Source organism: Leptodactylus fuscus, chromosome 7 (genome assembly GCF_031893055.1).
Source record: "Leptodactylus fuscus isolate aLepFus1 chromosome 7, aLepFus1.hap2, whole genome shotgun sequence".
NCBI lineage: Eukaryota > Metazoa > Chordata > Amphibia > Anura > Leptodactylidae > Leptodactylus > Leptodactylus fuscus.
This window is the reverse complement of record NC_134271.1, coordinates 107,709,827-107,737,636: the sequence shown is the minus strand read 5'-3', so window position 1 is coordinate 107,737,636 and position 27,810 is coordinate 107,709,827. Positions and strand designations below refer to the sequence as shown.

The 27,810-nt window shown below is 40.9% G+C and overlaps 1 protein-coding gene across 5 annotated transcripts in view; it reads left to right on the top strand.

The window, feature by feature from the left end:
• DAAM1 (dishevelled associated activator of morphogenesis 1) overlaps window positions 1–27,810 on the top strand; it is a 149,890-nt gene that overhangs the window by 78,621 nt on the left and 43,459 nt on the right. For all 5 annotated transcript variants that reach the window (XM_075282742.1, XM_075282740.1, XM_075282743.1 and 2 more), the window contains 9 exons: window positions 2,596–2,816; window positions 10,747–10,836; window positions 14,944–15,015; window positions 21,345–21,439; window positions 22,935–23,268; window positions 24,745–24,855; window positions 24,963–25,066; window positions 25,286–25,352; window positions 25,444–25,561. In XM_075282742.1, the coding sequence (XP_075138843.1) occupies window positions 2,634–2,816; window positions 10,747–10,836; window positions 14,944–15,015; window positions 21,345–21,439; window positions 22,935–23,268; window positions 24,745–24,855; window positions 24,963–25,066; window positions 25,286–25,352; window positions 25,444–25,561 (1,174 nt within the window). In that variant the 5' untranslated portion in view covers window positions 2,596–2,633. The remainder of the gene's footprint in view (window positions 1–2,595; window positions 2,817–10,746; window positions 10,837–14,943; window positions 15,016–21,344; window positions 21,440–22,934; window positions 23,269–24,744; window positions 24,856–24,962; window positions 25,067–25,285; window positions 25,353–25,443; window positions 25,562–27,810) is intronic.

Here is a 27,810-nt window from a genome sequence, read left to right as displayed (position 1 = left end):
CGCTTATTTTCCTTGATGTTGATGAGACTTGAATGGAGTTCTCAAGTTTTCTTCTGCTTGCAACATTATTGCTTGGACTGTTTGTAAGCAAATATCTTATACCAAGCAGATGTATATTGATACAAAATTACGCCCTTATCGGCGTTGTGTGTGCAGGTACTCGCTCCTCCGGTCGGGAACAGTTAAATGGGCTGTGGCTGGGCCATGTTAAGCTGTCATCTCAATTGTTAGTGTCACCAGTAATTCATGTTAGACAAATGCCTTCCAGCCAGTTTTTGGAGTAACTAGATAAAGATGTCCCCATTTCATTAACAATGGAAATAATGACATCCGGCATCCTTTACAAATTCACATGGTGTAATGCTGGATGATTAAAGCTGCAGAATTCACCATGAAGACGCATCTGGCTTTGTTAGTGCTAGCATTGTCAGATGGATTTCATGTATATTTGCATACAGATACCTACCAAGCAATCTACAAATTAGCTTTCCATTTTGTACGTTATGATGCCCTGGGGAGGATAAGCTGGCCTTTGTCTTTTATCGCCTACTTTGTAATAGTGTATGGAAATAATTCAGGAGTCCATTAACTATTTATGTGCTACTACTTTGTTATACTTCTGTGCCCAAGGTAAAATGTTTGTACAGATCTAGTTATTGGTATATACGTGTAATATTCAATATACTGGTCTGCATATTTTATTAGTGTAGCCAGTAGTGAATAGTTGATGGAATTCTCTTGAATGTTAAAAATCTCTATTATTTGTGTAGATTTTCATCATCTCAAATATATCATAGACGTCACAACCTTATTCTGTAGGAGACTACAAGCTAATACTATAGCGAGTGGTCCGTCACTGAACAGCCCGTGTTCTCATTTATTATTTTTATGTATTGTTACAACAATGGTATTGTGATTAAAACCACTCGAGCATTGGGCTGTTCACATCTTATGCTTTCTAAAAGGAAGGGGTGGCAGCACCTCGAGGAAGGCTGTCAATTAAAAAGAAAAAAGTACAGTTATTGCCGTTATTTATTGCAATTAAAGTCCTTGTCAGGCTTTGCCTTTCCCTCTTTTTGCTTGTTATACAGGTTTTACACTTAGTTTGCTTAGATCGCCTGCCATATGCCTTAAGCAGTTTACGGTTAGGATACACCTGCCTGTACACCTGTTCACATCACATTATCTCATGTACACCTGGCCGGCAGTCGCCCATCTGTCTAGTAATTGATATACATCATATGACCTTACCACAAGGATGGACCCTAATGGTTCTGGCCAATGTGTTACTGCACAGCGTTTTGATCTCATAAAAAATGCTGGACAAAGTAGCGCAAGTATGATGTATTATCCGGTTAAATAGGACCTTTCACCTCCTGGGGCACGTGCGGTTTAATACACCGCTAGCGCGCACTATCGGCTTTCCCGTTCTGTGCCCCTGGTGAAGAGCTATCTGTGCCGGTACCATAGCTCTTCACTGTCAGAAGGGCGTTTCTGACAGTCAGTCAGGCACATTCTTCCCCACAGTAGAGTCTATTGTGCTGTACTGTGAGCGATGAGGAGTTGCTTACCGGCCAGCGATGATGCTGAGCAGTGAGGAACACCCCCCCCCCCCCCAATACTCGTCTATGGACGGTACTATCAGGAGGGGAGGGGGCATTCCTCATAGCTCTCACAGTAAAGCACAATAGACACTGCTGTGAGGAGGGGTGTTCATGACTGACTGTCAGAAACACCCTTCTGACAATGAAGAGCTACGGTATCGGCATTGATAGCTTTTCACCGGGGTACAGAATGGGAAAGCCGATAGTGCGCTGAATTCAGCGCACTGTCTGCCTTCTAGTGGTGTATTAAACAGCACGTGCCCCAGATGGTGAAAGATCCTCTTTAAATGACAGACCCTATGATGGAGAATCGGCGACCATGTTATGGTCACAGGAGTATGTTGGATGCTATTGATGTCTTTCATATAACTACCAATATATTTATATTGTTTTGGTCCTAAGACTGAGCAGAACAGTAGAAATAAAATTGCGGATGTGAACAGAACCATATGCGTTTTGTTGTATTATGAGATGTAGTTGTATATTAGTTGGGGTATTTATTTGTAAGTTCTATATATTAAATATCTCGTGTTAACTTATATCCCCCAGCGGTGTATAGAGTTTGTAATCGTACTCTATCTATGGCAGAGCCGAATTGCCAAATAGCCGTCTGTTCTGGGAGTGTGCAAAGCTACTAGCGCACCTGGAGGAAACACGGCTAGCTAGGACACGCAAACTCTGCACATATGTTTTCCTGTTGGTAACATTTAACTACTGTGCCCTCATGACCCCCAGCAGGTTATTTTACTTTATTACTGGATTGTATGAACACATGACCTGTAAAGTAAAGGAAGATGGGGAACCATTGACCTCCATCTTTGGTCACAGCCACTGCTTGCCCTCCTTGCTTACTTTGTCAACGAAAATGTTTTTGCTCAGAGTGGTCTAACATGGCAAGCTAATATTAACTTTTTAACTTTACTGATGCCCTGACACTTTTCTTTCTGCCACTAAACTTATAACACACTTTTTTTTTTTTCTTTCCCCCCAGGATTTCTTAGGTAGGAGTGACTCTCAAGACTCCCAGCCATGGCTCCGAGGAAGAGGAGTAACCGTGGGATCTCCTTCATCTTCTGCTGCTTTCGAAGCAATGAGCATCCAGAGATCACGTACCGGTTACGAAATGACAGCAATTTTGCGCTGCAGTCAATGGAGCCAGCATTACCCATCCCCCCAGCTGAGGAGCTTGATGTCATGTTTGCAGAGTTGGTGGTAAGTGTCCATGTTACTGTATTACACTAAATATAAAGGGCGTAAAATACGTGTTGAAGATTCAGATGGAGATGAAAGGTCCTGTATATTGTCCTAGAGTACAGTGGAAGGGCAGATCCACTTTCTAGGCAGTAACTCTACTCCATTCTCCTCTCCTTTTCTTTTTCACTTGCCAATAACTGGATTGGCTCAAAGGGAAGAAATGTAATCTTTTATTAAAATGTCACCTTATATTTTAAGTGTATATTTACATAGTGGTGGAGTTATGGCTCATAAAAAAAAAAAACAACAAAAAAAAAACACTGTACAGGTGACTTTGTTTTTTATTTCACATGGTTTACCTTTCAAAACTCTGTGACCATTTACCACATTGCAACAATCCTGTGGCCACTTATAGCACTGCAACAACTTTGTAACCACTTAATGCATTGCAATAATGTGTGCATTTCCATCAGATGTAGTTTTAACAGCACCTCATTTGGTGCACGTGACTATACCTTATACTGGTCCTGGTTCCTGGTAGAATTAATTTTATTACTTTTATTGACTTTTGATAGTCATTGGTGGGATAACGCTAGTATATGCCACTAATGTCTGGTCAGTGGAGTTCAGTATTTGGCTATTCGGCTGTCTGGAAGTAACTGAACTTGTGCCACCGCCAAAACTGTCTGCCCTATATATAATTATAATTTCTACTAAATTGGTGGTTGTTATTAATATTATCTCTTCAGATTGTGTTGTGGATACTTTGATTTGCTTTTGGTGGGGATATAATATGAATTTACAAGTCCTGTATATAACCAGAATCTGTCTTTCCTGATATCACATAGCTGCATTATTGTAAGACTGCAGTTCAGGCTTGTTATCTAAGGACATTGTGTGTTTAACATTCAGAGCTGCGCTCTTCGTCTCATTAAGACAATGTTGTATTCTACGTATTGCTCTGATGCACCTAAAAGCCACCATGAGAACCTTGGTGCAGAGTTATTGATGCTATCTGTGGTCTGAAGCCTAGCTTACTGAATTTTTACTGCATGTTATTCTTTTCTTCAGTTTCTATTATTTGGTGCAGGAATTTGGATACACATTTCTCTGGGCCTTATTGATAATGGAATACTGGGGTAGAATCTTTACTAGCATTTATAGGGTTAACAGTGATTGGCACAGTGACTGCAGACCTGGTAGAGCACATACAATCTACATTGTGATATAGACTTGCATACTCTTCCAAATAGTGGCCTGGACCCCTGGGTTAAAATAGGCTTTTTACCAACCACCATAGTTAAAGGAGTTTTCCCATCTTAATCATTTATGACATGTGCACAGTTTAGCATGCTGATATGCAGGCTGGATATTTTTGTCTGGTTGTCAATTAAATACACCAGTGTATGGTATGAACAGCCATGTTGGCCAATCATTCACCGTCTTGTGCAGACTTACTGCGCTGCATTACAGCTGTCCGGAAATCTCGAGTATATGGCCAGCATTAATGACCAAAGTGTCAGTCCTCCCCTGCCCGCTACTGTACTGTGTATATGGAATAGTGCATTCACACTACGTATATGGATTGGGCACAAATTGAAACATGACTGTGAGTGCATCTTTAGGCTGAGGCCCCACATTGCTGAAACACAGCTACAAATGGAATTGGAAATATATAGGAAGTCTTTATACTTCTAACTTCTGCTCAATCTAGTCCTGGTTTTAGCTAAAAAAACCGCAACAAAATCCTCAACAAAAAAGCTGCGTTTCCGCAAGGTGAGGCCCTGGCCTTAAGGGGGTTTCCAGGAATTTGGATTTATGGACAATCCTTAGGGTAGTCATTATACATGTGATCGGTGGGGGTTGACTGGTGGCTTCATACTGATCAGCTGTACAAGGCTGCATCTAGCACCCTACAATACACAATACAGGTCCAGAAGCATTTTCTCCATGACCTGTGTAGTCACTGGGCACTGGTTCTAAAGGTCAGCACCCATTGAAGTCAATGGGAGTTGAGTTGTGGTACTGTTATTAGAAGCAGCCTCGTACAGATGATCGATGCAGGGGCCACCTGTCGGCCCCACCAATTAGATGTTTATGGGCTATCCTAAGGATAGGATATACTTTCCGAATTCCTGGAAAATCACTTTAAGACCTATGCGAGAGAGGCATGTGCCAATAGACTATATCACATTGGGAGTTTGTCACTTGAAGGGTTTCAATTTTGGTGCAGAACATCCATGTTACCACGTTACACCTGTAAAAATGTTACCATTCTTTCTAAATGTGGTTATTCTAGTTATTTATTTGTTAAATAATGTACAATGTGATTTGCTGCTTTTTTCCCCTTCTTTTCATAAAACTGCAAAAAAAAAATGGCGTGAATGGAGCTGTACAATGCGATTCCTTATTTATTTATTTTCAGATCACTTTTTTACTGTTTAATTATTATAACCTATCAACATACACATTTGTGAGGACACGGTTTTAGTCACCTGCACAACATTTTATAGATCCCCCAGATTATAAGGCCGGCACGTAGCACATGCTGTATACTTGGTTATTAATTGTAAAATATGTCCTCCACATACAACTAGCCCCGAAGTGTTCCCTGGATGAGTCTGTTATGCAAACCTATTGTTGGAATCGATTCAGGGAGTCTGATCACTTACTGTTTACTCTGCCTGCCCAGGAATAATGATCATGGCCGCTGCATCCTGTAATATAACACATGGCCAGGGCTTCCTTATTTACATGGCACAGAAAACCGCCTGATGAAAAAGTGTTCCTTAAACTGATAGGAGAATGTAAATGCTAAGCAAACACCAAGGTCTATTTGCCTTCACAGTTTATTTTTAGCTTGTGATGTAAGTTCTGTAAAGTGGTGACTTCTATTAATCTTGGCGTTGCTGGCAATGGAAATCAGGCTGTAGGTGCTGTTGGGTTATTAGGACTAGCAGCAACTTCGGACAAGCAATCGCTCTTGTCTTAGACCTCGTGAAGCAGTCCGAGCCTCGTGCATGGAAGTCTGTAGGCACATGACTTCTGTACTAAGAAGCAATAAGGCTAGGGGGCTATACAGTGACACATTTTGTGCGACAGATAGTTTTAGACAAGTCGCAAAACCAGAAACGTTGGTGACTTGCTGAAAAAAATCCAATCAGATTGCAAATGGGGTCATAAACAAGTCTGTCGCAAGAGAATTGCATTGCTGTCTATACTGGCATGGGTTGCAGCCTGTGACCGTTGTGACTGTGGGTTGACATGACCCTAGCCTGGTTACATGTGCACCATATGGTGCATTATATTATTAAGATGCTATAGCATCTGATGGAACATAACACTTTATTTTTTCCCTTATGGTTTGCATATAAATCTGGGATTACCTTAGTCTCGTTTCCATTCTCATCGTACAGTCCTGTATCTCTGAGTTACCAATCATTCCGGATATGGGATGTTACTGGCGGTGGAGGTTGTCACCGGAATATAGATGTTACATAGCAAATTTATATCTGTATCCATGTGGTGTGTCTACTCACTGTCATGATTTGTAGTTTAATGATGGCGTTGCGCTAGACCACAGTGTAATTTTCCATGCTAGCTTGTTGTATTCGGCCTGTCTTAATTATGTATTTCATATTGTACTCTCCAAATTAAAAAATAAAAAATATTGCCCCCTTGGGTATACTCCCACAACGTAATCTCATAAATGTTATTTCAGATGTGCTGAAAGTAGGTCGTGTGTGTATCTGTTTGTGATTTGTTGTTATTACTCCTCCGGCCATGTGGTTTTCATACACTTCGTTGTATATTGTGCTACCACAGAATACAATCTAGTCCATTCATACAGTCACTCTGCCGTTTTCTTATACTCATATCATGCAATTTATATTAGGTATAATATCCACAAAATAATAGCGTGCCCCCAAATCAGAATATTCTCCTAAATCCAATGCCAAGTGAAATCTGCTGGAAGGGTTTGGCACAGACTCCAGACTTCTTCTAATCTGTGTTGCCTGTACGGCCTCTGCAGTGACATTATCACATAGCAATAGGAGAGGCCAAGGTGATATAGGACAGACTGTCTTGTCCTGCATCCACTTCCTGCAGTGGCCTAATATAAGAAATTAGAACAATGACCACCTCACATTTTTGAATAACTGCTATAGGTGTAGTTATGACGGCAATGCAGACTGCCACACACATAGGATTATGTGGCATGTTTGTATAACCTGTATATCCTGTGTTATGTAATTATAAGATATGTATAGAAGCTTATATAATGTAGAATATTCCCACATATAATATGCCAAGGCCATAGGGTGGATACCAGAGCTGTCTTCTATTCATCTGAATTTTGTTAGGCCGAAGAGTGACTAAAAATGGTGTATCCAAAGTTTTGGGAACGATTTCTCCTTAGGGAGATTGCATTGTAGGCTTAAGGAGTTTTATAGGCCATGCTCCTCCAGAAAAGAAGCTAAGCAAATTTGCTTTCTTTTAAAGGAAGAGAACGCTGTGCCACCCTCACCACCTTGTAAAAGGTGGCAATCTAAGAAGTCAATGACGACTCTTTAATCAAGTATTGGGACACTATTAGGATGAGCTAAATTGTATACCATTTCCCCAGGGAGCATTGCATGAGCTATAAGATTCCTTGTGGCTTCATTGCACCCTTACTATGAGGGGAAAAGTCTTAGATCCCCACAAAGGCTTTTCAACTCAGCCAAAGCAGGGGGTCCTTTAAGACTGTTGCCAATCCCAGGACGTAACCTCAATACTAGTATGTTGTGGACAGCTAGAAGAGAGAGGGAAAAGTCATTTTTAGATAAGCACATCCTTGCATAGCCTTTAGAAAGGATATTTCACACCTACCTTTAGTATGTAAATTGCCTCAGAATATTTTGAATATGTCCTTTTTTTATTCATATGCTAATGAGCTTCCACCGTGCGTCGGAGGTGTCTGTGATCACTGTCTGCTCTATGTGTATGTATAGCAGAGACCAGTCATCAGCACTGCAGCCTCTGCTATACATACACATAGAGCAGACTGTGATCACAGACACTTCCGGTGCACAATTGAAGCTCATTAACATATGAATAAAAGCGCACTTATTCAGACACTACTGAGGCAATTTACATACAAAAGGTAAGGTGTAAAATAGCCTTTCTAAAGGCTATGCAAGGATGTGCTTATCTAAAAATGACTTTTCCCAGTGATAGAGCCACTTTAACTTGGGGTCTGTTCACACCTGCATTTATCACTGACTCTTATTAATCTGCTTCTGCAGCATACAGAGTTTCATCAGAGAGGTCTGTCAGGTGGCATCTGTCTTGTGAACCTTCCCTTGCTTATTTTTTTTTTTTATTTTTTAGATATTTTATTTTGTTTTTATACCGGCTTTCAGAAAACTCCACATATCTGCCTCCCATTCACTTCAAAGAGAAGCAGTGTTAGATTTTTTTTTCAGCTATGAAATTCCATCTGAAACTCCCATTATAATGAGGCAGTTTTTTTTTTGTCCACTTCAGTTTATATGCTTGCAAAAGCAGAGGCAGAATTATTTTTGACCCTTAAATAAAACTGTGTGAATATACCCCTAGTCTCATTTACTGACAGAAAACGCACATCTTGAAAATGGTGAGTTTTAGAAGCACAAAGTGTATTATACTGTTTATAGTGAGTAAGGCTTTACGTAAGAATGGAGGTCATAGTAATGGACATATAGCATAATTCACAGGTCTAAATGGGTCTAAGACGTAAAATGTATAGATTTCTATCATGAGCTATCAGTGAAGTGTGTGATGTCCCCCTCCTCTCCTTCCTTTTGGGGTAGATGACACACTATATGCTGCAATGGCAATGACTTCATCCACTGTACCGGAGATGACTTGTTAATTGTCACTTCCTGTGACCCGGGAGACCTGTCTGTATGACCACGGTGCGGAGTGAGTACGGATAGGAAATGGAGGGATGTATTGGAGGAAGGAGACTTAACTCACACTTCCTTTTCAGTATACATTAACTTTCCTTGTCCTAAGGGAAAGCAAACGACATGGGGCAATATAAAATGCAACCCAAGATATTAGTGAGCTCTTCTTTGTTAGTTCCCAGCTCCCCTTTTTATTTATCGCCATAATAGTTATATAAAACCAAATCCCCACATGTGCGCCATTTTATTTTGATGTCCAGGCTGGAGATGTCTCTCAAATATATTGATTAGAAGTGAAATAGTCATTTTTAATCCGTATACCTAGCGACTAGTATTATATAGAAATCCTTGCTTTTTCTAAGCCTAGGAGTCCGGTAGATGGTCCGACTAGTACATGAGACTTCCTCCTAGACTCCTAAGTTTAGAAAGAGCAGAAATTGGATTTTCTAAACTATAAGTCATATTGAATCTTCTCTGTCAATCTGCTCAGCTCCCCCTGCTCTATAAGATCGCCTACAGATAGGATTGCATTTTCAACCTGACCTGTTCCCTGTAAGCCCCTGTAAGTGATTTTATTGTTTTCTTCTCACAATCTGTTTTTCTCCTAATTCCCGGTAATTACAGGGTTGGTGGATATAAGGTGACACTCCAGACCATAACAAGAGGGACAGGTTTAATATGGGCTGTTGCATCTGGTGCTATATGGAGTTGTTTGATGATAATTTATATCTATCCCCTTTGCTTTAAGAGCAGCTGATGGCATTATTCTTACTTCAAAAGGGCAGCGCGGCACCCGAGCATCTGCTGCTAATTTATGTGGCAATGAAAGCCAAGCGGCTTCAGAACTTAGTGCAGGTAATGAAATATTAAGAGCAGTCTGTTTCATGTTTACCTGCCATGTGCACGGAAAGCGTGCAGCCGGGAAATGAGATGGTTTCAAAGAGTCGCGGGTGCTGAAGGCTTCATCTGCTTCACTCATGTGTGAATAAAACACAAAACCGCTCTCTTCCTGAGCTTATATGGACTGTTCACCTGTATAATGCACAGAGGGACTAACATTTCTTCCTAAAATACTCAATACCTGATAATGCTGTCCATACATCACTACCCCGTAAACCCCAAAACATAGGGCTGGACTGTCTGCACATCTTATGTGTTTGGGGACCACTCAATTCTCCCCTAACCACAAGTATTGGGAGAGGCAGAAGATGAACACAGGTGGTCACTTTGCAAACCCATTCAAGTGAATGGGTTTGAAAACTGACTGCTGCGTTTCCGTCCCCTGTCCACTTTCTCGGGGCAGAAGACGTAAACTGCCGGATTGGCTAAAGCAGAGACCGGGCGCAGGTGTGAACCCGCCCTTCTAAGACAGGATGTTCAGACAATTCAGGAAAGGTGACATGTCCTCTTTAACCAGGTAGGCTACAAGGGTCTGGAAAGACATTGGGTAGAATTTACAAAGACCAGCCTCTTTGTATGCCAGTCTTGCTGGAGTGAGATGCCTCAAAATTAAGAGGCTTCAGCACATCTTACAAGGCCTTCAGCACCAGAATTGATGTGTTCGCCAGCCAAGGACTGATAAAGATTTCAGGTATAACTCACTCCAGTTTGTCAGGCCAAGGCGTCCCTGTCCTGCTTGTCCATATGGTGACCAGGGTGCAGAAAACTACAAAGTGTTTGGTGCAAATTGAGGCCATACCTCAATTTTCAGGCATAAGTCATGTAATAAATTTCCCCCATTATGTGCTAACACCTACTTGAACTCATTCACACAATTTAATTGATAAAAGGTGATGCTCGTAGTTCTGGAAGCTTCTACCCAGGATTCTGGTTAATGGATTGTAGGTAATTTGTATGACAGGTTGTTTGTTCAGTGGGAGGAAAATAAGCCTAACGTGTGTGTATGTATGTATGTATGTATATATATATATATATATATATATATATATATATATATATATATATATATATATATATATATATATATATATATATATTTTTTTTTTTCCCCACCTTAGGATGAATTGGACCTCACAGACAAGCACAGAGAAGCCATGTTTGCCCTCCCAGCTGAGAAGAAATGGCAAATTTATTGCAGTAAAAAGAAGGTAGGCACAGTGTGAACACAATACTCGCCATCTTATGATCTAAACGATTTTACATTATCCACCGGAAAATCTAGAACAGATCCAGTCCACAGCAGTGTTTTCTCATAGTGTTGTGTCTGCTGTAGAAAAACAAATGATATAAAGCATACCAAATAATATAAAGCCATTTATATGTTGGATGCCCTCCAGGTGGAAGACAATGTTCTCCTGTTTGGGGCTGCGGTTTTTGATTGAGCAAAATTTGAGGAGGTGCCACTGGCAGACAGTATTACTTGTCCTATAATAACCATTGAGGAATTGATTTTTCACCCTCCTGTCAGACCTGTGTACAGTACGGATTATGTGGTGTGTTAAGGACGTCTTCTGTGCTCATACATGACGTCAGATCTGTCTCCATGGCCAGTTTTTTGTCTCCACTTGTGAACTGCCTACAGTTACTTGCTTTCATTTGTTTGTCCTTACAAAGATCCAACTTTCTATAGCTAGAGTTGGATGATACAATTTTCACTGTCTGCTGCCACCACTAGGGAGAGTCTAGATCCTTTATCTACTGAAAGAAAAAGCAAATCAGTGGTATCTAGCACTTGAGCTCCCCCTATTGGTGGCTGCAGGCATCCAGAATTCTACCATTTTAAGTTAGGGATATACAGTGATGTTGGTCCCAGATTTGTTATGCTAAATTTCAACCAATGATCATGAATGTAGTAGCACTTAAAAGGGTTTTCCCAAATACATAACCATTTATAAATTTGTAGGTAATGTTACCCACAACTGCAGTTATCAATAATACATTGAGTGAGTAGCAAAGCACCGCCACACAGTATAATATGCTCCACAGTGGCCACCACACAGTATTGTATGTTCCACACTGACCCCCCCCCCACACACAGAATTATATGCTCTGCAGTGGCCCCCACACAGTATTATTTGATCTACATTGGCCCCCCACACAGTATTATTTGATCTACATTGGCCCCCCACACAGTATTATATGATCTACATTGGCCCCCCACACAGTATTATATGAACCACACTGGCCCCCCCACATAGTATTATATGCTTCATAGTGGCCCCCACACAGTATTATATGCTCCCAAGAGCTCCCCCTATAGCTGGTGCTATTATTATACTCTGGGGTCTTCTCCAGGCCCAGGGGAGGTGATTAAAAATTACAAACACTTATACTCACCTTAACTTGCCTCTCCTGGGCATCCTCGCTCCATCTGTGTGTCTTTAGCATCGTCTTGGGTCCTCTTCTGTCTAGCGACTGAGGTCTCCCGCTCCAGACATCACTGCTGAGGCCTGTGACTGGACCTCAACGATCATGTGGGGTGCGATGACGTCATTATGCTAGCACACCCCATGTGACCGCTGGGGCCCACTCGTAGGCCTAGCAGTGACGTCGGGGGAGCGTGACCTCAGTCACCAGCAGGAAGAGCCCCAGGAAGGATGCTGAGCTCAGGAGAGGTGACTAAGTAAGTATTTTTTTTTTTTTTTTTTTTAAGTCGCCTCCCCTGGGCTGGCATCAATTGGAAACTGGCCCCAAATGCATTTTTCATACTGAGGACGTATGCACGCGACAGGTCATCAGTATCTGATATCTAGGGTTTCAATACCTTGCATAGGTGATTAGTATGAAATATGTATTTGGGTCCAGAAAACACATTTAAGTGGGGTTTTATAGACTGATATTTATCACCTATCCTTATCTCATCATTATTAAATTATGGGGATCAGTCACCCCACACTGATCAGATGATTTCATTGGCCACGGTACTACAGCGAGTTCTATGGCCACTTCATTGTTCACCAGGCTCAGCTACACACGTTCAGTATTGCTGTGACTGGTATTGCCACTCTCTGCACCCGAGTTCCAGTTAGGTCTATGGGACTGTGTAATAAAATGCATCATAACCCTGCCAAAGGAGAAAACTTATTTTGAAGGCTGTACGAGTGAACATATGTCCTGGATCAGTTTGGACATTAGAATGCTTATTTCCGTTATGTAGGAGATGGGTATCCGTCCCAAACAATGAAGATGAAGGTCATCACACTTGTGTATAGTGCTGTGTGAGCAATGCCTCTAACTGTGTGGAACAGACACCCTGCAGCAGGTTAATACGCTTGTAAAGAGCATCTGAGCTGCAGATTTTACTGTCCTCTCTGCATGGTACAGACTGCTGGAATTTTATTGAGTGTTACCTCCGAATTATCATGGCAGATAATGGGTGAACATAATGAAGTGACTTGCACAGACCATTTATTGCCAATAGTTTAAGTATTCACTTCATGGCCAGATATTTATTTATGACATAATGAATGGGTTAAAGATCTGTGTCCCAATGTTACTTGTAAACTATCACACAACTTAAGTGTTACAATGTATTTGTGTAGACAATCTTCTAACTGAGGTAAGGCCCGGTTCACATCTACGTTCGGGTTTCCGTTCTTGGTGTCCCCACAAATGGAAACCTATCCTCATTAAAAAGCGGTTACCTAAAGGAATCCCACGAACCCCATAGACTACAATGGGGTCCGTGTGGTTTCTGCTCAGTATCCGCACAGAACATGCAGAGAGAAAAGTCCTGCAAAGAGCAATATAGTCTATGGGATTTCCTTTAGGTAACTGCTTTTTAATGCGTATAGGTTTGTTTGGAGGGGTGGGTGGGGGGATCCCCGAATGGAAATCTGAAATCAGATGTGAATAGAGCCTCAATAGCAGCAGAACAAATATCTCTCTTTTCCTGGATGCCAGTCTAATGGCTTCTACCTACACTGATACATTGTAACAAACACCCCTTATATGAACAGGACCTCAGCCCGTGATTTAAGAATTTTTCTATGCACTAACTGCAAGAGGATATATTCACCAATGAGGTATTAAAACACTGTATTAGAAAATTGCTAAAGTTTTTATTGTAAAGTGATTAACCATTATTTACATAGAACAGGACATCTCCCTTTAAGTAAACCGGTCGTGTTATATATGGTGTCTGACCTGCGGTTATCCTATTAAAGCTGGTATGAGCAAACTGGATTCACTGTAAATAGTATTTTATACATGTAAATTTCTGTTTTATATGCTTAGGAGTCCAGTGGGCGGTCCTATGCAGTCATTGACAATTTTCTTGTACAGTGATAGCTTTCACTCAGAGTTGGACCACCCGCTGGGCTCCTAAGCACAGGAAGACCAAAGATTTACATGAATAAAATACAAGCTGAATCTTGCCCCATAAAACTGTATATTAATATGCTCGGCCATTCTTGCTCTATAACCTGCGCTACGTATAGGACTTTATGTACATCATAACAGGTTCACTTTATAAATACAGTCCCTGTACAAGATCAATGAGATGCCTGGAGCTATGGCTATATGGAAGTGATTTATTTATTTAGATGCTCATGTCCGTGTATATATACATATATCTGTATATACATATAGAGCTCAATGTAGGTCATGCATCCATATACAAAACTGCATTTCTGAAAGTGGGCACATTTGGGAAATCCTCTTGAGAATAAAGCCAAATGGCACCGCAAAGCCAAAATCTCTTTTATATTTGTTTAATTTCCCTTATTTAGATGTGAGTGTCCTCTGCAGACAATGTCTTTTATGTTTCCAGCAGACCATCACTCCAGTACAATGTGTCAGCCATATTTCCTTTTTTCTAATAAATCCTGGTTCTTAGATGTTCACTTGGAGAATAACATAATTATTCCGGCTTTTTAGTACAAATGTAAACCAGTTGTGACAACTCATTCTAAGAATACGGCTTGTCTTTCCTCAGCAGGTCTTCCCAGGGCATCTTTTCATCTTCAAGACTTTCTTCTCTTTAGTTTATATATAGAAAATCACAACACTGCATTAATTCATGTGCAGCTTTTCCAGATTTGGTCACTGAGCTTGTGGAAGGGTGGGTGGGTGGGGGGGGGGGGGGTTGTTGTGCAAGGATGGTGGTCAGGGGATTACTTCCCTCAATGCATGTCATCTATCCGGCTGCTCTAAGTGGATCATATTGTGTGCTTTATTTATCCCCGCCATAAACCCTGTTAGAGATATGTATATTAAAGCTTATTTTTGTCTTCACTTTTTTTTTTTCTTTTTAGGACCAAGAAGAAGATAAAAGTGCTACAAGTTGGCCTGAGTTCTACATAGATGAACTAAATTCTATGGCTGCTGTAAGTATCCGCTGCCTGTATGGGTAGAAGTGGTTGGTTGTGAAACTAGAACTCCTGCTATTCTCATTTACAGAGGTTGTATCAAGTCTACACTTCACGAGATAATGGGTAAAGTGTCTGAAAGGTGGGGGGTCCAACTCCTAGGAACTACTCTAATTATAAGAATGGGGTACCCCTATCCCAATAAAGCACATGGATGCTGTCTCTATTCAACTCTAGGGGACTGACAGACTTTGCACTTGACTTATCTTTGGCAGTCCCATAGAGATAAATAGAGGTGTGATTAGTGGTGTTCCTAGTGGCCGCATCCCATCAATCAGACACTTATCACTTGTAATTAGGGTAGAAGTTATAAACTTGGCACAACTCCTCTAACCACACTTTGAACAGACTGGTGACAGAAGATACTGCTCAGAAATATACTGTATTGGGAAAGTCTTAGGGAGCATTCTCACGGAGTAACGCGGCACGCAATTTGGCGCGTTTGCGCCGCGTGTTTTACGGAACGTGTTTGCCGTCGCGTTAACGCCGCGTTTACATATTAGACTTTTTTCATACTGAGTCTTGGCCGTGAGACTTGGACTGTGTGTGAGCCGGATTTACTAACATGAACACTATGCCAGTAGATGAACCTCTAGTACTATAGTTATCGATGATGCTGGAAGTCCCTGCGTCTCCACTATATACTGTCCTGTAGTGATTATGGTATAGGACTGTATGAAGCAGAGAGGCATTGGCTAGTATCATAGAGGACTATAATGCTAGGAGTCCTTGTATAGTATGATGTGCATTCTGGTAAAACCAGCTCACGCACGGATTGAGTATCATGTCTGAGACTTGGATAGTGTGAAACCAGCCTTAAATGAACACTTCAGACATAACCCATGCCCTGTGTATGGCTACTAAAAGTTTGGAGAGAATTCCTTTATTGTTCATTGGAGTGTTCCTTTACTGACCATTACTGTGTCCATCTAGCTCATTCCTTCCCACTCATTTTGGACAGCCTGCCTCTGTTTATCAGTCACACACTAAAGCCTTGTCTCAGTACTGGCCTTTATCTGGGCCGTTGAATGGGTGTCAGTGATAACATTTATTTGGAGGGTGTGATGTCCATGCTAAAGATGTGAGGGGATGGTGGCACCGCACAGCTGTCAGGCAACTGCAATGTGGAAATCTGCCAGGTGCATACTCCAGATAGAATAAATATCTCCTCACATCTCTCAAGATAAACATAACAAATAGAGGATCTTCTGAAAAGAGCAGTTGTCTTATCCTCTCGTGGCCAAGAGTCTTGTGCGGGGTTTGCTCTGGACAGCTGAGATTCTTTGTGTAAAGTCAATAGGGACTTTGGCCTGGGCTGAATAGATAGAAGAGCATTAACATGAGATTGCTGGCTTCAGCTAAGCAGCTATCCTGAAGTTTCTGTCCACAGTTTTCTTAAGAATGCTGCACCGTTGGAGTTTATGGATATGTCACTATAGGCAGTCATCATAAACTTGATTAAAGAGAATCAGCTTTATTGAACCGATCATTCCAAATCCAAGTCTATTCCACTAGCCATCACCATTCAGACATGTGGAGAGGGGAACTTTTTTTTTACAGTCACAGTAAGTTAAAAGAAACCGTAGTCTCCTATCTCCCATGGCTCCTGTTCAGATCCTGTCCGGGTCCTCCGCTTGTCTCTGCTGTCTTATTCTTCTCAACAGTCATTAGATGAAGTGGATCAATACTGCGGCCGCTTTTTAGCTGAGTGAAACCTACTGTTGGTTGTGAGGGATCAAGAAGAGCAGACTAGCATGGCCGATCAGTGCCAGCTAATCTTTTATTTATTTTAACCCATTTATTTATTCTTCCCATTTGAGACACATGCCCTGCTCAGCTGATGGGGGAGATGTCTGTCTGCCAAATAAGCAAGCTTTGTAATGTTTATGGCCAGCTTAACCCCTCTTGAATGATAAGAGATTAGATTCAGTTTTACATCCCCTTTGATAACCATGTCTAGCCTAGGGTGTAAGAGAAGTCGTCTATGGTAGTATAATAAAAGTATTGTTACACGTACTGATAAAATGATATGCCTTGTATCGTGATAATGAAGGCAAGGCTCACAGTCTATAGATTATATATGTGCCTAATGTATATATTTTATTTTGTTGTCCATAATGGGATGGACTATGAACTAATACTGGTTATAAGGGGTATACTTACATTGCCGACCACTGTAGTTGCATCCGCTAGGCAGAGGCTCCGGGTAATCTCTCCCTGCACTGCTGGGTACAGTTAGCTGATAAGATTTATAGAAAATGGTAATTTGCCTATTACACAAGTCTATATGGTGTAATTAATACATTAGACACTACATTGTATATGTGGCTGACTTCATTACAATTTCTAGGTCAGTGAATCACTGAAGGGTAGTCGGAGTGTCTCCATATTATCACAAAATCATTAGTTCACATTGAAGTGCAGTAACGTATAACAGTAAGACAAGTCGTCTCCTTTAATGTACATTGAATATGATTTTTAAGGCTACACTTTATAGCTGGTGTCAGGCATTGACCACTCAAGGGTCGTTCTACCAGTTGGAAAGAAATAATAAGTTAGTCAAAATCTCATATAATGTGAAAGGACTGTGCAGGGGTAAACGGTAGAGGTCTGCAAGGGCGAAGACAGATTTTGGATAGTAATAATAGGATTTACTGCATTATTGCAATATCTAGTAAGCTTTAACAAACCTGAGTTTTTTCACATTCAGTTTGATTAAATTGTAGAAGTCCGTTGCCATGACTACATTCAGATTGGTCCCCTCGTTATTCCCCTCTCGGTCCTACAAATGATGCATAATATAGGTCTTGGCATCATAGGATGCATATGCATGTAAAGTAGCCTTTAGGTTCAGCTGACTATCTTCTGTGCATAGGGTCTTGGACTTTTACCCCCAAATTTATTGTCTTTCAAGTGTCTTATCCTTTTCTTTAAGGAGTGATAAGCCACTGCCAGTCATGTCGGGTGGTAACATTCCCCTCTCTGATTCACTACACATGCACTGCCTAGCAGAGCTGAGCATGCATGTGTATTGGGAAGCTGCTAGCTGAACAGCTGGTGTATGGCCATTCTAAAGGTGTTTTACCACAAGACATTTACAAGTTATCCATAATATATGCCATAAGTGTTTGATGGATGAAAGACCTGCACCTATCTGTAAAACTGTCCACCCCCACCTCACCCGGATACCATCCCAAGCTCACCTGGGACTGCTGATGGTCTAGTTTATGGAAAAAGCCGAGCTGTTTCTGCAGCTTCCATAGAAGTGTATTAGACTTATGGAAACGGCGTAGAACCATGCTCTATGCTGTTTCCATAACTTGAGATGCTGAATCAGCATAGCTTACTGTTATATGCTGTTCCTGTAACCCCCACTTGCTTTTGTGAGAGTTACAGAAACAGCGTAGCTCATGAGATATGCTCTATCTGCAAACCTGACCACCACTTATGGAGCCGCATCTAGTGAGGCAGTTCTTAAGATAAATGCAGATCTTGGCGATGGGAATCACAACACTGTACAACCCTGGTGGCAGGGATAATGCCACCAAAAAATAAAGTTGTTACTCGCTCCTTCCTTACTACTCCATTATAGAATAGCGGCTCCTGTTCCTCTTGCCTACCCATGTTGTCCGGACAGTAGGAGGACCTCACCGACTACAGCCTCAAGCAGTCACTATGGCTTGTGATTGGCTGAAGCTGTAGCGATTGACATCATCCTCTTGCATTAACATTTTTAGGAGAATTTACATAGGAACTGAAGAAGGTAGAGTTCTTTCATAAAAAAATAAATAAATAAGGGCCACAATTGTTTCATGGATAATACAAGTAGTCACTAAACAGACATGCCAGGAGTAGTGACAAGTCTTCTAAGGTGTATTGTGCAGGTTGAATGGGATGACCAGTTTGCGCTGGGAATTTCCTTTAAGAAGTTGCTGTAAAGCCCTGGCTATAGGATATTAAATACAAAGCAGGTTGTTTGATGCTGTCCTTAGTTTTTGATTCCACTTAATATTTACAGGAATATAATAATAGAATAGCACCGTTCATGTGTAAAGAAGATTTTCCTTTACTAAGAGCAGTGCCGGGGGCTTGGAATATATTGACTACGCCATGGCTAATGGATAAACAGCCACTGGATCCTCTATACATTCACATGTAGCAGCTGCATATTAGAGAGATTAAGGCTCCCTCCTCTGTGCTGGCTTTGTTGAATTCTGCAAGGGAGGGATGGAATAAATGACATAACTATTCGGCTAGCCCTGCAGGGCACAGGATTGCTTTGTACCATTGCTGACAGCTGTCCACATGTATTACCATGGGGCAAGTCACATAATACAATAGAATTAACCCAACCGTCCTGTTTCCCCTGTTTTATCCAGTTCACTTGTTGAAGGCTGGGGATTTGCACTCATTTTTGCAGACTCCACTGACCTGTTGCCTTGTTTGTCTTTTCCTTTCTATACACAATTGCAAACATGGAGCATTTCAGCACTTGATTCTATTGTAGGATTACAAGTCTGGCAATTGGAAATTGATGAAAGGGATTTCTAAGCTCTACTTTCTAGGAACTTGGCCTTGCTTTTTATTTCTGGCCTTCTATATTATGTATTTTTGACATTTGCTCTTAATTTGTATTTGTTTCATTAATAGTCTCATTGTAGTGTAAACATAGAGGGATCTGTATGCAGATACAATGAGACATTTTAAGAGGTCATGACGCTTAGTCATTCTAAAAGATCGCAGTTGGTTGCCTAGACATCTAAGACATTGACTCTGGTGTGGGCCCCAGAGCTGAAAGCTTACTGCTGCTCCGAATGAAGGGGTCATGTCATTCTGTATAAGAAAGAAGCCAAAAGGACTTAAATATACTTGGCCTTAAATGTCACACATTATGGTTAACTAGGAATACATGTTAAAGGGTCTTGTCATGACTTAAAGGGATTTTTTTAGTGGCTGAATGTTTTCTAACCCATTCTGAGCCTTTCGTAAAAATAAACAACAACAAAAAAAAAGAAACCGTATTCTCTTCTCTCATCCCCCACTCCCAATCTGATGCTTCCCAAGTTCCCAACCAGTCTCTAATTCCTGGTCCCACCTGATATATAACCAACCGCTAGCTACATTGTGGACCTGCCTCAGACAGTGCGTGTATTTATGTATTATTAATTTAATTTAAGATATATATAATATATTGTGGGGAAGTTAGCTTGGTAGAAGCAGTGGTGCGGACCCAAACAGTCAAGACAGGGACACAAAATGTGCAGCAAACTGGTTTATTTAGAAGAAAAAAAAGAAAAAAAAACAGGAAAATAAATACCGTAAACCTTGACTTCAGGAACAAAATAAACAAAACAAAATACAGCCTTTAACTTCAGGCAAAAGCAAAATAAAAACCTGCTCGTCCGAGCACCTAGCTAAACAGAACGGGTAACCGAACTATACGTGTGGCTTACTTCCAGGCACACGAACTTAACATGAGCAATATAGTCTCACCGGAGTCAGGGTTACAGGACAGAACCACATACCTCCTAGGCACTAATGCTTGGCGATCAAGCAGTAAGAATATGGACAGCCTAGGAATTGGCCATTTTAAGTATACATTTATCATGGTATTGGAATATTTCTGCAAATGCTTAAAAGGCTTATAAAATAGCGAATTATTGGGGATTCTCTCTGTTAAAGGAGTCTTCCCGCCAGAAGTAAAATAATTTCAAGTAAATAAAAAAATAGAGAAACCCCCCCCCCCCCCAAAAAAAAAAAAAAAAAAAACAGCTTGGAATGTTGTAAAATAACTTGGACCCCCCACTGCTCTGGTCTTTTTGCCGTGTGGTCCCCTGACTGTCTCTACTTCCAGGCCTAGTGACATCCTCCGTTGCTCACATGTTCCATGGATTTTTTATTTTTTTTTACCTGCAAAATTTTGATGTTCTAAAACAATTGAAATAGTTTTGCAATATCCCACTACTACAGAGGGTTAAACCTGATTTTTCTTGGGAGAATAAAAAATTGTGTTAATCTGGATGATATTAATCATTGTCTGCTATAACAGCAGATGGTTTAACCGGGCACAGAGTGCCAGCCTTCTGTCCCAAAATCAGCCCCCGTCAATGTCCTGTTCTAGTGTTTTCGTGACTGATTATAATAAAACCCTATAAATTGAGTCTATTTTGTTATGTTGGTTTATGTTGGTATTTTTGCTCTACACTCCCATGATGTAATAAATAGCTAATGATCCCATTAAACTCTTAATGAACGAGCAATTAACTTCCCCATTTCCCATGTCGCAGAGGAGAACATTATTGGCAATGGAGAAAGAAGATGAAGACGAAAGGAACAAAACTATAGAGAGCTTGAAGACTGCGCTAAGGACGAAACCTATGAGGTCAGTACCATTCATTTGTCTCTTTACAACTTTTTATAGTGGATGAGATCATATTAACAAACCTATATGTCTTCTTTGAAACTGAAGGACTGGTTATAGTGAAAACTGTTCAATGTTTGTGAGCGCCCGGTAAAACATGTGTAAATGTGGTCTTTTTCCTTGAGGTACATCATGGGTATTATGTGGCTGAATGCTTATTGTTGAAAGTAATTCATTTTCGTATGGGTTAGGGCAACTTTGGCACTATACATGCTGCATCTGAAAACCAGAACTCGCCACGAGGGTCAATAGCCACACACTGCTCCATGTACCAGCATGCAGCCGTTAGCCCCTGTAGGTGGGCAGGGCCTTAGACATGGCATGGATGAGGGCAGAGCTGTAGGCTTGTATCTATTCTAATAGCAGAAACCGATTAGGGGGCAGACTATGATTAATGGGGTTATTCACTAAAGCAGGACTAAGCAAACTTCGGCACTTCAGCTCCTGTGAAACTACAACTCCCAGCATGCACACTTGCTCTGCTGTTCTTATAACTCCCATGGAAACGAATGGAGCATATTGGGAGTTGTAGTTTTACAGCAGATGAAGTGCCAAAAGTTGCTGACCCCTGCACTAAAGTATAGTGGCTTCATGATACAGATGTGCACACAGAGTTTTTGGGTGCTGATTTTGACGCAAAATCCGCCTCCAAAAAAAGCCTCCCAATAGAGTTCTATTGGGAGGCCTTTTTTTGGAGGCAGAGTTTTTTGGCACTGATTCCACCTCAAAATCAGTGTGCACTGCCCTAAGGGTATGTTCACACGGCGGAATTTGCATTCTGCATGTGAACACTTCCATGCGGCTAGCTGCGATGGGATGCTGGTGCAGTGCGCCAGCATCTTGTTGCGACATTATGCTCCAGATTAGGCCCAAAGAGTGGGCCTAATCGGGAGGAAGCCTCGCACCGCGGCTGAGTCAGCCACGGAATCTGTGGCAAGATAGCACAGCGCGCTTCTTTTTTCCGCTATTAGCTAGTGGAAAAAAGAAGTGAGCGGCTCCCATTGAAGACAATGGGAGGCGGATTCCTCGTCAAAATCCTGTCCAAAAAAACTCTGTGATGGTTAATGATCTATGTCCACATCTCATTTTCTACTACTGTGAGTAGGAAGATTCAGAATATATTGGCGGTTCAAGTAAAATTGCAGTTTGTTTTCCATTAAAAGTCAATATTTTGGGTGCAGGGTTTTTATCAAACCACTTTTGCTGTTGTCTTGATAAAGGCCATTTTCAGCCGAAATGTTAACTCTTTATGATGCTATAAATAAATTTTGGAAATGTATGTGACTGTCCAGTGCCTATTCCTAGTTGATGTATTTCTGCGGCTAAAACAAGTTTGACCCCAGAATTGTATGGAGGGCGACTACGTACATATACGTATTTTGCCTTATTGGAGCATATGGAAAAGGAATTTGATTTTCTTGCTTGGTGGTAATAAACTTTTTATGTATTTTTCTAGATTTGTGACCAGATTCATAGAGATGGATGGCTTAACATGCATATTGAACTTCCTCAAAAATATGGACTATGAAATAGCGGAGTCCCAAATACATACCTCTCTCATTGGCTGCATCAAAGCGCTGATGAACAACTCTCAGGGGCGGGCTCATGTCTTGGCCCATTCAGAGAGCATTAATGTGATCGCTCAGAGTCTTGCCACAGAGAATATCAAGACTAAAGTAGCTGTGCTGGAAATAATGGGCGCTGTTTGCTTGGTCCCTGGAGGACACAAGAAAGTGCTGGAAGCAATGCTGCACTACCAGAGATACGCTAGTGAGAGGACGCGCTTCCAGGTAACGCCGCCATGCAATAAATGATGAAATGCAAACGTTAGATGTTAAAGGGGTTGCCCCAGAGTTTTCGGAAATGGTCCAAGGTTTAGAGCCTGGTAAAATAAAGATATAGTCTACACTTACCTTTTAATGGAAGCCTGTTATCAGAACCCAAAGCCTTTGCCATTGCTTCAAAAAAGTAAGAGGCGTTGCCCTTTTTCCCTGAACTTCTAATTTGCATATTGTTATCAATGGTGATATCTCGGCAACCGAGGCAACAATTCATCAAAGAGAAATCACTATTTGGGTCAGGTGATCCTAACCTATGTATTGCTGTGGGGCTCAATTCTATAGACAGACTCCCTTTAAATGTCTCTCCAATTCATTTCATAAGGTTTATCTCTATATAAAATTAGGACCAGACCTTGTAAGCACAACATAAGGTGTCAGTGTATTTGAGGGTAATTTTCATGACCCTTCTGAAGATCATGCCTAAATTTCATAGTTTGATCCTGGTGGTCTTGGAGGACCATGAAGAGCTTCTAACTACAATTCTGTTATTCCCAGATAACCTCTGACCCCCTCATCTCCCTGCCTGTCTTTTCAGATATTCATATATTTATAGGATTTTTCAGTCTATAGCTGCTGATCATCAGAAGGCCTAGAATTGGACACCCATAGATCTTATATTGATAGCCTGTCCAAATGCAGGGCTATCAATATTGTGAACCCAGAAAACCACTTTTGCAAACTGTTTTATATTGCTTCAAAGCATTTCAAATGAAACTAAAAAAAGCTTTAAGGCCGGGGCCCCACAGGACGTAAACACCGCGGCGTTTTACAGTGCAAGCAAAGGGGATGGGATTCATGTGAATCCCATGCCCACTTTGCGGAAGAAATCGCAGCGCGGACACGCTGTGATTTTCAAAGCAGTTGCAGCTTTGTAAATCCGTAGCATGTAAATTATATCTACGGAAACACCGGCGGCTTTCCTATAGATATAATTGTAACGGAAAGTCTGCAGAGGAGAACTCGGCGAACTTTCTGTTGAAAGTGCTGTGTAAAGAACCGCAGTGTGTTCACGCCGTGGGGCCTTAGCCTAAAAGTGTGTTGTGTGTTTTTTGTTTTTTTTTATTGAGGTATTCAGCCCCTATACAGTCCCATGTGTCTCCATGGTTATGTCATACAGTTTCAGTGTAGTCTCATTCTGCAAACATACCTGCTTCTAGATAAGGCAAGTAGGCTGAGCATGACTGCAGGATCAGACTACACAGCATATGTTTGTAGTCTGTAATCATGGAGACAAATAGGTCTGCCTAAGTACCACAATAATAAGCACTCAAGACTGTTCATTTCTTCCTAATATTTCAGATGTATTGAAGTAATAATACTTTCATACCCCCCCCCCCCCCTTTCCAAATCCAGTGATGTTGGCATATGTCACATTTTTATTTCTAGGTTATCTAACTCCTATATTTTTATTTTGGGGTTTCTTAGACTTTAATTAACGACTTGGATCGGAGTACAGGAAGGTATCGTGATGAAGTCAGCCTGAAGACAGCAATCATGTCCTTTATTAATGCAGTGCTTAGCCAAGGAGCTGGTGTGGTAAGGAGATTTTCTTCTTTTTGTATTGAAGTCTCACTGTAAGTATTCACTGCTTAATGTCCTCAAACTGCTTCAAGAAAATTAAATTCCATGTTTTTCTGTTTTAGGAAAGCTTAGATTTCCGACTTCATCTCCGATTCGAGTTCCTAATGTTAGGAATTCAGCCGGTTATTGATAAGCTCCGGGAACATGACAATTCCACACTTGACAGGTAAGTGAATAAAAAAAAATCCAAAAACATTTAAAAATACGTTTAACATAAAAAATTGGTTTTAAAATAAGTGACACATCCCTTTAACTCTGTAAACGTCAATTGAAATTGCGCACACAACCTTGGCAGTCACGCAGCAGTCACAAGCCTTGGGTGAACAAACAGATATTCTGACTATACACAGGACATATATGACTTGATCCTTTTTCTTACTTTTAGGCATTTAGATTTTTTTGAGATGCTGAGAAATGAAGACGAACTTGAATTTGCCAAAAGATTTGACCTAGTGAGTACAGTGACCTTCTTTAACATTCAGCGTGGATCCATGTGATGTATGACATCCTCTGATTTATACTCTGTGTTTCCTATTTGCACAGGTTCACATAGACACTAAAAGCGCAACGCAGATGTTTGAGCTGGTAAGGAAGAGGTTAACGCACTCAGAATGCTATCCGCACTTTATGTCTATACTTCATCATTGCCTCCAAATGCCTTGTAAGTATATAAGAGGGGAATATGCTACCGTACAAGTACTACTGTGGGTACATGTGCTAGCGAGGGCTTCCCAAATGATGCCATACAAACGAAAATTGTTATAATATTTTAGTATAGATTTATGGTTAGCTCTACTATTGCTACAATGATTTACCCTATTGTATCGGTATGTGACAAGGCCAGAGCAGGGAATGAATACAGCGTATAGATTGGGAAGGATCAAGGTGAGCATTATATGTAGCGGCACTTAGTTCTGTGAATACTGGCTGCATGTAGGTATGTTTTTCAAGAACCCCTCTTTTTAATAACTTTAACCCCTTAGCGACCCTTGACGTAACTGTACGTCATGGGTCGCATGGGGATGTATGGAGCGAGCTCACACGCTGAGCTCGCTCCATACACGGCAGATGCCGGCTGTATAATACAGCCAGGACCTGCCAATAACAGCAGCGGTCGGTGCCCGAGCCGATCGCTGCTGTTAACCCTTTACACACTGCGGTCAAACGTGACCGCAGTGTGTAAACGGCGCCGGCGGCATGGGCGCCGCCATGTTTCGCCGATCACCACCCTCCTGAACGTCACATGAGGGCGGTGATCGGTTGCTATGACAGCCGGAAGCCTATTGAAGGCTTCCAGGCTTGTCTCTGCATGAGATCTATTAGACGATGCCAGAGGCATCGTCTAATAGAAGTGCTGCGATTTTCCTATTCACTGCAATACTGTAGTATTGCAGTGAATAGTATGAGCGATCAGACCCCTAGGTTTCAAGGTACCTAAGGGGTCTGATCATAAATGTAACAGAAGAAAAAAAAAGTTTTTAAAAGTATTAAAAAAATAAAAAAAATATAAAAGTTCAAATCACCCCCCTTTCCCTAGATTAGCTATAAAAGTAATTAAAGAACATTAAACATAAACATATTAGGTATCCCCGCGCTCCAAAATGCCCGAACTATTAGAATATTAAAACATTTATCCCGTACTGCGAATGGCGTAGCGGCAAAAAAAATAAAAACAGCCAAAAAGCGTTTTTTTCAACACTTTGCCTCCTATAAAAAATTGAATAAAAAGTGATCAAACCATCAGATCTTTCCCCAAATGGTATCAATAGAAACGTCATCTTGTCCCGCATAAAAAGACACCACAACCAGCTCCATACATGGAAATATGAAAAAGTTACAGGTGTTAGAACATGATGACACAAATTTTTTTTTCTATTTTGCAAAGTTTATCATTTTTTTAAAAGTATCAAAACATTTCAAATACTATATAAATTTGGTATCACCGTGTTCGTACTGACACGTAGAACACAGGTAACATGTCATTTGTACCAAACAGTGAACGCTGTAAAAATTAAACCCATAAGAAAATGGCGCAAATGCATTTTTTCTCCAATTGCACCTCATTCTGAATTTTTTTCCAGCTTCCCAGTACATTGCACAGCATATTGAATGATGCCATTACAAAGTACAATTTGTCCCGCAAACAATAAGCCATCATGTGACTCTGTGAACTGAAAAATGAAAAAGTTATGGCTCTTGAAATGTGAGGAGGGAAAAATGAAAATGCGAAACCAAAAAATGGCCTGGTCCTTAAGGGGTTAAGAGGATCAAGTAAAAAAAGAAAAAAAAAAAAAAGTGTGTGTGTGTAATATAGAATATCCTGCCTTATGCTGGCTATGACCCAATGCCTAAACCAATTACGATTTTGGTATGATTGGCTAGCCAGATAATGCATTTAGTGTCCACTTGACCTTAATGGAAGTTTCGGGAGAAGATGAGCATTGACACTTGGTTTTCAGGCAATAAGTTGCTGAACGGGGAGTCTTGCAGTCTCTTCTTCCTATTTCCCATTAAGTACATGTGTACTGGTTGGCTTAGCTGAGCATGCTTGTGCAAAAGGACAGATGGCTGATGTCTGGCTAGTTTTGGGTAGGTCTCCAGTAATAAAAACACACAACCTTGAATAACAGTGAAGTGACTCTACTGACCCTGTCCAAGTCTACAGAGAAAAGATGAAAAGTGAGCTAATCCATGTGTTAGCTGCAGGGGTTAATGTGAAGTTGGTAATCGCATAAATAAAATTATTTTTAAAAATGCGTAATTCAAAAATAATTTCAATAATGTCTTTTTTTTTGGTTATACATTTACTTTAAAACAGTCCAATAAAAAGTCAACAAGTCTTATAATCTCATGTTTATAAAAAACTTAACTGTCCCTGAGCTCCCGATAAATCTGTCTTCTTGGCCGGCT